Here is a 15,520-nt window from a genome sequence, read left to right on the forward strand (position 1 = left end):
CATGCCCATAGTGATTGGCAGCCCCCATACCTCTATTTTTTTTTTATTCCCTGGCATCTAGTGGGCTTTCCGCCCCCTCACCCCAGGGGCAGACTGGGGGTAATTACCCCATCTCCTCCCCCCAAGGGGCACAAAGACTTGGTCCCCATTTATTTGGGGTGGGGGCATGACCACACTCCCACCATCTTTAAAAAAAATAAATCCCTGGTGTCTAGTAGGCTTTCTGCCCCATTTGGGGCAGATGGGCTTAACACAGTAGTTTTCAATTTTTCAATGCTGCGCCTCCCCCAGTGGAAAAAAAAAAGTCATCAGGCCCGCTCAGAATTTTTCGCTATTATTCTTTTACATTGGCAATGTATAAATATCTCTAGGCTTATTTCAACATTGCAGTTAAGTTCTGTTACCTTTTTAAAAATGCAATAAATGTATTTCTGCTTAAAACAAAGTACTGTTATTTGCATAATACTTCTTTTGGCCAGAGCCTGGCGCCCTCCTAGGATCACATGAGGGCCCCCTAGGGGGGCCAGCCTCCCCAGGTCGGAGACCCCTGGCCTAACCAAAATTAATACCCCCTAAAGGGGGGGTGACCCTTCCCCAAGCAGCCACCACCCCAAACAAAAACAAATACACACAACATAATCCCTGGTGCCTAGTGGTTTCTGCCCTCCTTGGCGGGGCAAATGGTCCTAACATAAACAGGCCGATCTGCCCCAAGTCAGGCTGAAGCAGCCAAAATGAATGCCCCCCAAAGGGAAGCGACCCTTGCCCAAGGGGCCACCCCTCAAAATAAAAAACATACACTCAACATGATCCATGGAGCCTAAGGGGGCAGAAATGGTCAAGAATAACGTGCCCCCAAGGAGTCCCTCCCTGTACATTAAAATAAATAAATACATGTTTTAAAAAACACAAAATCCCTGGTATCTAGTGGGCATTCAATCTGGAACATCCTCGTCACCTAGGACATCACCTCCACCATGAAATCCATCTACTCAGGAGCTCCCACAGACCCATGCCACATCATCAACCTTGGAAACAAACAGATCAACCATGAACTCGCCATCCTGCTCAACACCTCTATCATAACGGCAGCATTTTCAGAAGCCTGGAAATACACCAAAGTCAGACCACTACTCAAAAAACCCTCTGCCGACCCCAGCGAACCCAAAAACTACCGGCCAATCTCCCTGCTCCCATTCCCAGTGAAGGTACTGGAAAAAATCATCAAACAACTCTTGACATACCTGGAGCAGAACCAGCTACTCAACACCTCACAATACGGCTTCTGCAGCAATCACAGCACCGACACTACCGCAATCGAAGCCACTGACGACATCCGAACCCTCCTCAACCGAGGAGAAACAGCAGCTTTGATCCTCCTCGACTTCTAAGCAGCCTTCGACACTGTATCCCACCACAAGCTGATCAAAAGACTCCACCACATTGGCATCTTAAAGGACGTGCTCAGATGGATCACCTCCTTCCTCATCAGAAGAACCCAGAGGATCCACCTCCCACTTCTCACCTCCGAAATCCCCAGGGTTCACCCCTCAGCCCCACGCTCTTCAATGCATACATGACCCCCTCTGGCCAACATCGGCAGATCGCACTGTCTCAATATAGCTTCCTACGCAGATGACACCAAACTCATCCTCTCACTCACTGACGACCCCTCTAATACCAGAACCAACTTCCAGAGATGCATGACAAGTGTTTCTGACTGGATGAAGAACAACTTCCTGCAGCTAAACACAGTCAAGGTGGAAGTACTGATCTTTGGCAACAGCAGCAACACATGAAACGACTTCTGGTGGCCATCAGTCCTAGGAGCCGTGCCCACTCCCTACGACCACACCAGTAACCTCACAATCTTCATTGACAACAAGCTCACCATAAAATCACAGATCAACTTTGTCTCCTCTACATGCTTCCTCATGTTGCAAATTTTCATTCAACATATCAGACAGGGTTACTCAATTTCAGCCAAAGTGGTGTCCAGGCTGGATTCTGCATTTGCTCTAAAATGTTGGACGTACTGCTGTACTGTTCAGTATGTTGCAATGATTGCAAAACAGAGCTGTGTGACATATACAGAATGTGGAACAACACTCAGAACTCCTGCTTTTAAACTCCTTCACTTGTGCTGTATAAAATACAAAAGAGAGGTATTCACAAGTCTGTGCCTCACAGACTGACGCATCAGTTTAGGGCAATGGCAGGCAACATTTCAAACCAGCATTGGCAAAGCCCATAGGTCTCGCCTTTGAAAGCTATAGGCTTTGGCAATGTTTTGTAGTCATGCTGTACAGCAGTTAGGATGCTTTGCATTGTAGCTAAAATTCATTTGAGAGAGCACTAATGGCTAAAGCATTTTTTTTTTTTAAATAAAAAATTATACGTGCATTAGTGCTGAATGTAGCACAGCAGCCGCACTGATATAGAGCTTGGCTATAAATCATTGCTAAAGTCAGCAACACCCATGATGTACTGCCTGAACAAAAAAGGCAGTGGGAGAGTCCATATTCTCAAATGCAACACCTGTTGGTTTTACCAATGGTTGTTAGCTCTCAGCCTAATCCACCTGTGATTCTGAGCAAATCAAAAAATGTAATCTCCCCATGCGAGAAAAAAGAAAATGACATCTGGCGAAATCACAATAAGTAGTGCAACTGTATCCATGTCTTAGTGAAAATACAGTTGCAAGCGGATAACATTTGTTTTCACAATAAATATCCATTTCAAATAAGAAAAGGGCTTCTTTGAAGTGTGTGTGGGGCACAGTAAAATAAAGCTACGGATAGAAGGCAAATCAACAATGATGACAGTGAAGTAGAAATAATAAAAGTAGTACTTCAATCACAGCCCTATCAGCTGAAGGATAGTAAGTAAGCTAAAGCAATCAGTATTTTGTCCATGCTCCAGCCGAAAGAACAGAAAGTCAAGCCAGCATGCACTGTCCAATTAGGCAGCAAATAAGAGTGACATGAAGCCAGTGAATGTTAAGCAATGGGCGGGCTGCAAGCCCCTTGTTATTGTCTCGCTCACAAGCAATAGTGTATGCTGTGTCACAGACAAGACCTAAAAAGGCATTATTTGAATAAATGCTGAAAAAATAGACATTCGAAGTAAAAGAAACTGACATGCTGCTTTTAATTTGAGTTTACAAAGTGAGGTCCGGCACTTGAATCTTAAGGGGACTTTCCACTCTGTAATGTGCAGTATAAATATTTTTTGACATACCAGAACAGACCCTCAGTCAGTAGAAAACTATACAGAACACCAAATTAGGAGCTCACCTTCAATTGAAATATTACCAAATTAAATTAGCAGTTCAGACTATATCAAGGGCAGGCTAAAATATAAAAACAAGATTGTCAACTTTACAACAAAAAAATCTATCTTCATCACTACAAAAGCATAAGAATGACTGCCACCAGTTGCATAAATAATGTATCTTTGCCTAAACTGGAAAACAATTCCCGAAAAGGAAACAAGGAGGTAGACAAGTAAAATCTATTGCACTGTATGTTTTCTTATCTGAACTGTCTCTTAGCAACCTATCAAGCCCACCATTATATAATTGATAACCTGTGGGTGGTAAGGTGCCCAATAATTAATGAGATGCTCAAACTTGCAGGCCGGACAGAAAGAAAATGTAACAACAGAACTATGGTGAACAAAGGGAAGGGGACTCGAGATGTAGTACTGGTCTTGTTGCCACCGAGAATCTTACAATTAAATCCCAACACCATTCAACATACCTTCTTCTTCTCTTCTTCCTTCAGCTCCCATTCTAATCTGGCTTTTCTTGATTCCCAGTTTGCCGGCAACTTTTGCCTTTTATCTTCCTCAACAACTTCCTGGTGATTAAGTTTCCGAGCTTCATTCTACAAAATGAAAACTGTTGTCAAAGATGGAAGTGCATCTGAATGTGTAACATAATATCGTTAACTATTTTTTTTAGCATAAATCAAATATTTGGGGAATAAAGCTAATATTTAATCAAGTGTTTCTAGATGCATCCAGATCTGCATAGCCTTAAACATTGTTATTAAGGGAAAAGGAGAGGCAATGTGATGCCAAGGAATAAACAAGAGAAAACATTTAATAGGTTGGCGCACATGACACAAATGCAGTTCACAAATAACAGTATTGAGTATGTAATAAGAGTAAAAATCTGAAATACAAAAACAATTTTAAGTTTTCAAATGGTGATCTATTGAGACGCACAGGCAAAGAGTCAACCATACAGATTTTTGTCAAAAGCCACCAAAGGAAGAATTACTGCTGCTCGTCAACAAGGGACAACAGTGAATTATTGATTGTACATATGTTTCTTTCAATAGCTTATGAAGAAATGTCCAAAAATGATTTTATTTGGAATGAAGTAATATTGTTTGACAAGACATACATATAAACTCCAATTGTTAGGCGGCACAATGAATATATAGGAGAGAAGTGAAAAATTAACAAAAACAATTTTTTTCACCTATCTACAAAAGGCCGGGCACAATAAATTACATTTGCATACTGCCATCTAACGTCAAACATAGTGCATTCTGAGAATGCCAGCCTTCATAGGACATCCATAGTGGCATCATCCTTAAATGGTGGCCCAAGGAGCTCTGCAAAGCAATCGAAGGAGTGACGACAAAAGTACACGCTAAAAGTTGAGCATAAAATACTGCAGAGGCAACATGCTTCTGGGGTCTTAAACAGTGGCTTACTGCAAACTCTTTATGGATCATGCAACCAGCAGCATACATGAGAGTTTAAATGGAGTCAGAAGAGGTTGCTTCTTCAGTATAAAATAAAGGTAGGGCCAATAAGGGAGGTGTTTCTCTTCTTAGTATCTGGAGCTATAGCATAGTAAACAAGTACTGAACACGTTAATCACTTTGGCTTGGTGGAAAGATTTTGTCACGCTTCACCAACACACACCAAACGGTGCAGCATCGGCAGAAGCAGTCTGAGTGAGTTGGGAGAGACCAGGTGAGAGGTGTGGGTCAAAATGCAGTAAGTGCACGTTTGTGCCGAGGCAAGATGAGGTTGGTTTTAGGTGAGGGTCAATTTGAGGAGAAGGTTAAGATGAGGAGTGGGAAATCATGAGAGGGTACAGCTGAAGTGTGTGGGGGGGCTGTGGTTCCATTGGGCTGAGGTACACCAGGGGCAACAGGATCACTGGAGGCCAAGGAGCAGCTGCTGTGCGGGACATCATTTAGATGGGCAGAATGCAAGGCCTCAGTGAGATGGGTGTTTAGTCCATCTTTACAAATGTACCACAGTCCATGAATGCATGCACAATGGGTAGCAGGCCTCTTTTTAACCTCAGAGGTTTTGTTAAGGATTAGTTTATTTCTGCAATACATAAGTGATTTGTGGATACAGATTGGGCGACAGAAACGGTTGATAAAGCAACCTTTCCAAATAAAAAATGGTACTGAAGCATGAGCAACAATGTGGGGCCTCTGGCTTCAGGGACTCCCATTCTAATATTTCCACGAATTCACTTGCACAAAAATGAATCACTTGGCAGTTCGTTCATCAGTTGTGCTGCCATTTCATGTAATGCAACCAGGCCTCTTCTTGCTTTGGTAACAGTGGAATTGAGTACCTGGAACTAGCCTTTTCCTTGTACTTTTACAATACATTTTGAACCGAAAGAGCTAAACGACAGTATGGGAAATTAACATTTTGAATAAAGTATTAGATTTATAGTGATGGAGATGTAACTTTTTTTACTATTGGTTATCCTTACTTTTAGTTAGTGAAAGCCATCCTAAAAACTCTTTGAAAAAATACAGGTATGAGAAGGAAATTTACTCGAATGATTCTGTTTTATTTTCACGTAATCGCGCTTCTTTCAAATTCTGCTTACATCAGCTACAATTCAGATACTCTAATGAGCTCTGCATTGAAGTGCACACATCAATGACATCTCCACTTGGGAAATCGCTCCCACTAGTTTGTTGGTCGAAGTCATATGTCTCCATTTTATTTTTATAGTGATAGCCTAAATTCGAAATTGCTCTCACTGCTACAAAATTATCCCAGATCTGATCCAACTAGTTCCATTCAACGGAATTTCGATAATGCAGTTTTGACTTTTAGAACACCTCTTTCTTTCTAATGAGTTATAGATTTGAAATAAATGAAAGATCTCACCACCATGATGATCAATCAAGAATTTTTGGATGAGGTCAAAGTGCATGAGAAAAATGCTTAAATGAGTGCCCCCTTGAGAAAACCACTTTGCTTCTTTATTCTGGTATGAATATGAAGTTGAATTAGAAGCTGCATAATAATGATTTTCGATCCTTAAATGCTGATATCAATAGCATAATTCAATGCCTGACCGAGTCCATAACCACAACACCCATCAAGGCCATAATGAAGTTTATAAGAAAAGTCAACATCCACTGTTACTTACTGAGGCAGACTCAATCACAGTTCACCATCCCTGTGGCAATTCAAAAGTAGAAAAATATGCTTACACATTCTCAAGTAGATACTTTCTTTTTTTTCCAACCACAAGCTTGCACTTATTTAAATCTTTATAAAAAAGAGAATGGGTAGAGATCAGACTGTGGAGAGTCACCAGAAATATGCACATTTCCTGTAAGTAAATACATCTGACTTTGAGGATGAGAATGGAAGCTAACCCCAAATGATCTTTAAATACTAAAGGGATTTCACTAGAGGGAAAAATATTTCCCGAGGAGAAACAAAACAAAATTACATTTATAAGGACAAATGCATTTTTGCATCACTTTTTACATGTGAAATTGTACACATATTAATTTTCATAGACAGATATAGTTCTGCAATTCAATAATCGTGGAAATAGAGGCCTGGACAGTAGGCCAAATTGGCAGAGGTCTGTATTGGTGTTGCCACATCGCCCTCACCATTCACCAAAATCCTTTGCCAATCTGCGCTCTATTGGGAACCATCAGAGCAGTGACTGCTGTGTGAAGAAGAGGAGTGTCACCTGCCACCTTCACTGATTCAGCCCATCCCAGGCAGCCTGGATGAGGGGAGTGACTGAAAGACTGAGGACACTGAAGTCCAGCTCATCAGAGGCACCACATGAGTTGCCGAGTGGCTGCTGAGGACTTGCTTTCTGCCTTTCCCAAGCAGCTGGGACAGCTGGGACTATTAGGATCATGTGTCTGGAAGACAGGCTGTGTGCTGCCTCTGATGATTAGGGGCCTGCAACATCTGACTGCTATGTGGACTCATTGGAGCGGAGGGATGCTCCCCTGCATAAATACACCTCTGATTCCAATTAACCAGTGCTACATAATCTTAGAACACTTTCTGGCTGCCTGATTTTCAAGCTTGAGGCCTCAGTGTGTGTGCTCAAGACATCCTTGGAGCCTGGGTGGCACTGCTACCATGCTGAAAGTCAGAGGTGGCCACAGATGGATTGTTATACCAGTGCGCCTCTGGCTGAATCGGCTGGGGCATTGGCTGGACCCTAACCTGCACAAGAGGGAATGTCATCCTCAGTCAAGGTGATACTCCAGCCCATCAATGACACCAGGCAATCCTTGGTGGGCAGGATGGAAGACCTCTGAACCGATGTCTCCCTGCTGAGAAAGGATCTTCTTAAGACAAGAGAGCATGTAACAGAAGTGGAAAAGCACATCTCTGCATCAGAAATTCAGATTGATGGGATGCAGACCAACGTTTCCAAAGCTACTTGAAACCACCAAGCGCCTAAAGGAGAGAACTGAAGATGAAGACTGCAGATCCCAGTGGAATAACATTCAAATAGTATGACTGCCTGAGGGAAATCGACTGCGCAAATGCGGACCTCTTCCTTACAGATTGATTAAAAAGCTGGAGACTCGTCCAATTGCTTTGTCATGGAGCGTGCACATCATGCCCTAATGGCGAAGTCCCCTTCTGCCTGCCCTTGAGCCCTGTCACTGAGCGTGTCAACTATATCAATAGTGAGGTTATTCTCAGAATGGCCCATAAATGAGGAACAATCGGTCACAATAACCACAAAATCATGCTCTTCTCAGATTACATCCAGGCGCTGCAGCAAATGCATCGATCATAACTTGTAGTTAAACAGAAGGTCAGAGAGATGCAGTTGAAGTATGTGCTGATGTATGCAGCCAAACTCAGGTTCCACTTCAGCAGTAAATCCTTCTTTGACAGACCTGAGTCTGCATGGAACTAGGTTGAGGAAAGGAAGACTATACAGAGGTGGCTTGCGAATTTGGATGTGAAGCCCAGGACGGCTGTAGTGGAGAGACACTTGAGATCACAGCGGAAGAGATCCCAATAGCGTGAGGGATGGCGTGTTGGGAGCCCTGCGCCCAAGAGCACTGTTGTGGATGTAAGTGCTATTCAAGATGCACAGACGTAAACATGCCCACCTTCCATGCTACCACATGATGTGGGGAATCGCAGCCCTACTCAAAGAGAGGGGCATGTTCCAGTCTGGCAAGGACTGACGAAACACTGCTGGGCAGGCACTGTGGTACTCTCTCTTTCACAAAGACCCCTGCCTGCCTAGACTGCAATGTTGTGAGTGACTGCAGGGCACCCAGGTGCAGAATCATTCCCCCATGCCCAAATGGTAACAAAAGACAAGCTTTTAATAAAAGATAGTGGGGGAGGTTTGCTTTCAGTATTAACTGTTCATTGTTTTTGAACTGGGCAACAGATGGTTCAAAAGTCGCAATGGAGGCATTTAAAGTTTGTGCTTCAGTGCAACTGTGTTTGCTGCTTTGAGTTTAAAACATTTTGTTTTGCTATGGGTATGACATGTTCTACAGCAACGCTGCTCTGGAGGTCCCGATACACATTAGCCCTTCCAATTGTATGAGCTGGCCGATATCACTACAGGAACATTGTACACACATAAGAGACTTAGCAGACCCAAGAGATATGCCCACTCCACGTTCTATGAAAATCTATGGGCACAGAGGCCTTTCATTAGGGATTTATTACAGATCCACACAATCCCCCACGACATGACCATCAGCTATCATATATACTCTCATGGAATGTAAATGGTATGACCAAGAAAATCAAGAGGGATCAGTGATTCTTTATGCTAAGAAACATGATCCGGACACCCTTTTGCTCAAGGAAACCCATCTGCTTTGCGTCAATTGTGACTTTGTTAGTATATATGCCTACATTCGAATCCTGTTGCAGAAGGCAATCTCCTTCAGCATGTCCAACACCTAAACAGACTCATTAAGCCATTTTGTGATCATTACGTGGCAAGTGGAATGACAATTTTCACCTGGCCTGCAAGAAGGCACACTCAAACAGAATTCCAAACTCTTCCTAAAATTATTGCCCAAGAAGAGGAAAACAGGTGGAGATTTTAACTCTGTATTGCAGCCCACATTGGATATACACTGTGCCTTCTCCGTGAGGTGCACAGCAGCCCTGAGCAGATCGGTGCCCTCTCTGGGCCTGACTGACATATCATAAATAAGTGGCATGCGAATGAGCAGTAATTTGGTCATTACTCAAATGCAAATACCTCCAAAGCTTGGATAAACTATATTTTTTATCCCGGAGGTAGACACAAGTATGTGTCATTCCTGGGGCAGTCTCCAAACACACACTCAAAGAGCTGTGTCTCAGGGGTGCACAACAAGGTCCTAGCAGTATATGACATATGAATGCCTAGTGGCCATGCAATGACTTAACTGCATGATGTGCTCAGAGATACTATAGAGGAATTCTTTAACTATAATGAGGCCATGGTATTCTCTCAGGTCTCGTCATGGGAGAGGGTGTGCCATGTCCCACTGTAAAGGGAAAGATCGAGAAAGAGAGCAAGAAATAGTGCAAGTAAAGGAGCAGGTAAGAACACTAGAGGCTCCACTCCCACCCTCATCCCACCGCACACAAGCAGAGGGTAAACATTTGTGTTTAGAAACACTTAAGAATACTTTTAGAGAACCAACTACTGGACTCCGCTTATTAAGTCTGGTTGCATTTCCAACACAAAATGTATGAATGGGGAGACAAGAGAGGCAAACTGCTCTGCTGGTTAGCCCACAGAGCGATTGAGGCATGGCTATTTGATTACTGGTGCTCTTGCTATTGTAGACACCTTTGCAAAATACTACACGTTGAAATACACTAAACAAGATATCCCGCAAATAGGAAATTAATGCACCTTTATTCACAATCTCTCCATGAAAGTGCACTTTTCCGGAAGATCGGAGCTAACTAAACCTCCTGATCACAGCAGGTGAGATCCAACGCACAGTCAATGATATTCCCTCCGGTAAGACGCCTGGGCCTGGGCCTTGGAATTTCTGAAGAAATTAGTCTTACTTTAGTACTGCATCTGTAATTACTCTCTGAGAAGAAGTGATGACAGGCAGACTTTCAAGAGACTTGTGGGGTGACCTCATAGTATTAATTCCTAAATCAGGTAGACACCTCGCCCCACACACAGAGCACCTCCTACAGACCTATTTTACTAATGAATGTCAAGGTCAAATTCCTGGCAAACGTCCTTGCCACAAGACCTGTTAAGGTGATAAGTACAATAACTCCTAGTGAGTAGAATGGAGTTATGCCCACCAGAGGCACTAGACACTGCCTTTGGCGCCTTCAGGTGGCCCTTGTGTGCGAGCTCGCCAGCCAAGGTACCTTGTTGTCAGTGGACTTTGAGAAAGCATTTGACGCAATCCACTTGCCCTCTATCCATCAGGTGCAGTTGTAGTGTGCCTTCTGCCCCCACTACCTGAAGCATGTCATGGTACACCATGTGAACCACTGGGCACAAGTCAAGGTGAATGGAGTGCTGTCCTTCCCTCTTCCCATCAGGAGTCTCATGCACCAGGGTTGTCCACTCTCATCACTTCAGTTTGCTTTAGTGATTTGATAGAATCGCCTAGATGTGCAGGTAAACGGTTTTTGGTGGCATCAAAAACAGGGTGTCGTTGTTTGCTGATGATCTTCTCCTCTATATTCAATGACCCACAGACACTATCCCACGCATTATCCAAATACTTCAGATTTATGGGGATGCCACTGAATCAACTGGGGAAAATCTACTTACCTACCTAAAGAGCAGGTGACTGACAATGCTTTGTGACATCAAACTGTTTGTCACAGTGGACAACCTCCGTTACCTTGGCATGATGGTGGTAAATGATAAAAAAAAGTTCTGCAATCTCAACATTGCCATGCTATTTCAAAAATCTAGACGTGAACTGACAGGTTGGGTGGCACTGCCCCTATCTATTATAGGGTGGGGGTCCCTTTATAAGATAGTTATGCTTCCACACCTCCTTTCTGTTACTCCAAACTACCCTTACTCTCTCACAAAACAATTCTTCCAACCCCTCAGATCACTTCTTCGTAACTTCCTATGGGCCGTAACATTTCTCGGGTTTTCTACAAGAAATGTGATCAATCCACTTTTGAAGACTTATTGTGCATACCTGCTAGGCGGCAATACTATCAGACTTCACAGTTAGTTACACTCAACGATTGCTGTTTTATGATCTAATATATTTGGCTGTGAGGCTAGAACTGGACATACTACAACAGCACGACATTCAAACTTTATTATAAAGAACCCCTAGTATACATGCTCTCCCACTTATTACAAGAGCCCCATTTATATGCTGGGGCGCAGTTCTTAAACTAATTCAGTGGTGAGGAAAACTGACCAACAAGACCACATTATGGCATGGGACATTGCTCCTTAACTGGGCTTCTGCTTGATGGAGGAGGGGTTGGGTTTGGGGTGGCATCTCCACGCTGGGACATGTGTGGGAGCAGAGCCATATCGAAGCATTTTAACCGGTGAGAGAATCTGAGCTAGAAGCATACAGTTCTTTAGATATTTACCGCTTTGCCATACTTTGGATCCCTACAGAGACAAACTAAGGCAGCGGCAGAGTTCAGCCTGTTTAATCTATAGTAACGATCGAACAGCTGAGTAATAAAATACATTTCCCTGTTTTACAAATCCCAGCTTCACAATGTAGCGGATTCTCTCCTTTGCCTGAGAGAGAAATGGAAATGACCTCAGGCCACTTGAGGACGATGAATTGGTAGAGGGTAAAATGGCCTCACACAACATGGTCATAACATCCCATTTGAGGCTAATACAGTTCAGATACTTACACAGTGTACTTCCACCCAACTAGACTGTGGCAGATGGGGAGGGCATCTTCACTCAATTCTCCAAGATATGCAACTACACAAGGCTTATTCCTGAACGTTATTTGGACTTGCCCCAAAACAGTGACATACTGACAGCACATCCAGAGGGAATTGGTGGCAGTGGTAGGCCATTGGTGACATTGGTCCCTAGGGTAGCACACTTGATGGTCATGGATGGTTGGGAGAGGGATGGCTGGTACTGAGAATATACTGATAATTTGATTTCTTGTGCCAATATTGCATGTAAACAGAGGGGCAGTGACCCCCCCTAGTGGCTGACAGGCAAATGGACATGGATAGATGCTCATCTACAGAAAAAAGCAGTTTATAAAATGTGTGGATGTGCGAAGAAATATGCTAAAATCTTGGGCACATGGTGCCAAGAGAGGGGCCTTGCAGGACACTACTGAAGGCGAGCTGGAGTGGGAACACACATGATCTCACTATGCAATGCCTATGTTTGGGTGATGGGTCAATCAGGAGGCTTCCACATTACCATACTACGTATTTTATATGTGGCACTGGATCTACTATAACTTACATGGAGGGTCACATAACCCATCATCTCCTGCATAACTTGTGATTTTCACAAAAAAATGTTTATAACTCAAACAGATCAAAAGTTACTAAAAATTGGCGCTAATTGTAGCAGAAAGCCTTTCACTAGGATTTACTGATCATCTTTCAGTTGATTATTTCTGTAGTTGGTTGTTAAACTGGTACCTGTCAGGTAAACTCTTTGTCAAGACAGTATTACCAGGTGTAAAAATTACATAATAATGAAGTAATACTATCACAAAATGTGCAGCATTATGCTGCATGATTTTTTGCCCTGCATAATTTAGTCAACCTTGCTGTATTATTTGGTGCTCCTCACCACATAATTGCACTGGCCCTGCTAATATGCATAAGACTGTATTTTTCTGTGAAAAAAACAATAAATGTGAGTCGCAAAAAACAAAAAAAGAATAATCCTGGAATTATTTCAGAATTAAAACGCTGGAAATTAATGTAGAAATAAACATATGGGTGCAAATTCCCAACTTTTATTTGAAAATATTTCTGACTTGGCAGACTTATTGGAATACAATGGTTTAGGCGAAAAGCATGGGTCCAGGGACAGGCTCTTTTTGGAGGGTCATGTAGGCCAATGATCAGCCTTATATGGATCATGTGATTGCTTGCTTTTCTGCTTTCTGGAGAAGAAACAGATTGTCTTTAGAGATTTGACTGCAAATCAGAGGACGGCTGGGTCAGAGTATGTGGGTGGTGAGGGCTGGAAAAGAGAAAACAAATCTTGTTGTGACTTTCAAGTGTGAACCAAAATATGGTAACCTCAAAGAGAAATGTACAACTGGTATTTGACTAGAACAGTGTGCATGTCCCAGCTCACTGCTCCTGCCCACAGCCCTCTTTCTGTGAATTGTGACTGCAGCTTCATTCCCAGCAGCCTGTTGTCCCAGACTAAGCGACAGCACCCAGTCAGGATGGGTCAGGCAGCACGATACCTGCGTGCTACACCTGTATAGCCAGGTAAAATTCATACTCAGAAATAAATAAGGAATTGAACAGTGTAGGCCAGATTAAAAAGCACACACTGCGATTGGCTGTAATCGGGATTAATGCTCCCACTGTACTCCATGAGGCATAAAACAGAGAAAAATCTGTGTTAGAGTAGGCATTCAGAGGAACTGTTAGTGAGCATATTATCGTAATATAAATAACATTACAACACTGCATGTTGAGAGCTCCACTGAAGACAATGGAGTAGCTTCAGGTTTATAACGGCTAGTATAAGCCTTCTTCTCCAACATTCCAATATCTGTCTTCATGTTTCTCCCTTTTTAATTTAGAACATTCTACCCTCAGTGGGGGAAATGTTCTAATAGCCTTATAGCCATCCTGCCTCAGGCTATACTGGATGTTAAAGGTTCTCTCACTAGATAGAGGCCCAAGCCGCACTCGGGTTCAGGGCCTTTTAACAACCATTTTAGTCCTCGGAGGTGGACTATAGTGTTATCTTTTACTTAATGGAGTAACAATGTTTGGGTATTGTATTTATTGGGAGTGACAGGTGGGCTATCTGCTGAACGTGTTCTATACTCTCCAGTATTAAGCACAGAATCTTAGACTCTGCACTCTACTGAAAGTAAAAGCGTAAAGAGGGGCTTGGCAACTCAGTGAGTTTGCAGTGATATTTTCAGGTAGAGAGGCAATACCTGTGACAAGAGCTTTCTAAATGCGCCCAGGTCTTATAGGTCCTGAATAACTGGCCAGACAGTATATAAGCTGTTTTCCCATCCAGTTGTACTCAGAAAAATGCACCAAACCATAACCAAGAAAATAGTGCAAGTTATAATATTTGCACATCTCCATGTAATGGATATACACATTTATTATTTGCTGTTTTTATACTGTTCGTTTTTTGTTGTTATTTAACAACACGTTTCCATAGACTGTACAATGAAAAACAGTTCAAAACAACAAATCAACCTGTCAATTCTTTATATAGCCATTATCGCTTTTAGTTTGTCAAATCAAGATTGCTTACCCGTTTCAAATGTAGTTCTCTGAACTTCCTGAGACGTTCTTCCCTTTTTTGAGCAGGTGCATCAGCAGCAAAAGTTGAAGATATTTCCTCTGAACTGCCAGGACATGCCTAAAATGTGCAATGGAAAAATATGTGTTAATCTTTATTTTCTCGCAGGCAATTTTTAAGTAAGAGGAGAGAAAGAAGCCCTGCCCTTCTTGCCAGATATAATAGCGTAACTTAAAAACAACTTACTGAGGTGAGATACCAAGATTCTTTTGAATCACTTTTAAATTATTCTTTCCAGGGAGATATGCCTACAAGGAGAAATTGATTTTAAGGGATACAATGTGGGCTAAACAACAAATACAATCCAAAAATAGAAGGTAAAAGAGAGGTGAGCAAGATGACACACCGGACAACCGCACAGCCTTCAAGAACGTCATCCGCAGACACCACCAACTCATCCGAACCGCCAAGAGAACCGCCTTCAAAGAACGCATCAACAACAATGCACACAGCTACAAGGAGCTCTTCAACATTGTGAAGGAGCTTTCCAGCCCCAACGCCAACAATATTCCGCCATCACAAGACATCTACGACTCCCTAGCCACCTTCTTCTACCGCAAGATCGCAGACATCCATGACAGCTTCAGTACTCGGATCCCCCTGTCAAACTACACCGCAGACTCACCATCCACCAGCCTCCTGCTCTCCTGGACCCACATCAACACCACCATCGAAATCATGAACACCATCCACTACCGCTCACCATCCGACCCCTGCCCTCACCACATCTTCAACAAAGCAAGCTCCGTC

The 15,520-nt window shown here is 42.9% G+C and overlaps 1 protein-coding gene across 1 annotated transcript in view; it reads right to left on the reverse strand.

The window, feature by feature from the left end:
* SYF2 (SYF2 pre-mRNA splicing factor) overlaps positions 1 to 15,520 on the reverse strand; it is a 108,098-nt gene that overhangs the window by 76,185 nt on the left and 16,393 nt on the right. The window contains exons 2-3 of the mRNA XM_069211809.1: positions 14,723 to 14,830; positions 3,762 to 3,887 (exon numbers count right to left, since the gene is read on the reverse strand). Coding sequence (XP_069067910.1) covers positions 3,762 to 3,887; positions 14,723 to 14,830 — 234 coding nt within the window. The remainder of the gene's footprint in view (positions 1 to 3,761; positions 3,888 to 14,722; positions 14,831 to 15,520) is intronic.

Source organism: Pleurodeles waltl, chromosome 10 (assembly GCF_031143425.1).
Source record: "Pleurodeles waltl isolate 20211129_DDA chromosome 10, aPleWal1.hap1.20221129, whole genome shotgun sequence".
Lineage (NCBI taxonomy): Eukaryota > Metazoa > Chordata > Amphibia > Caudata > Salamandridae > Pleurodeles > Pleurodeles waltl.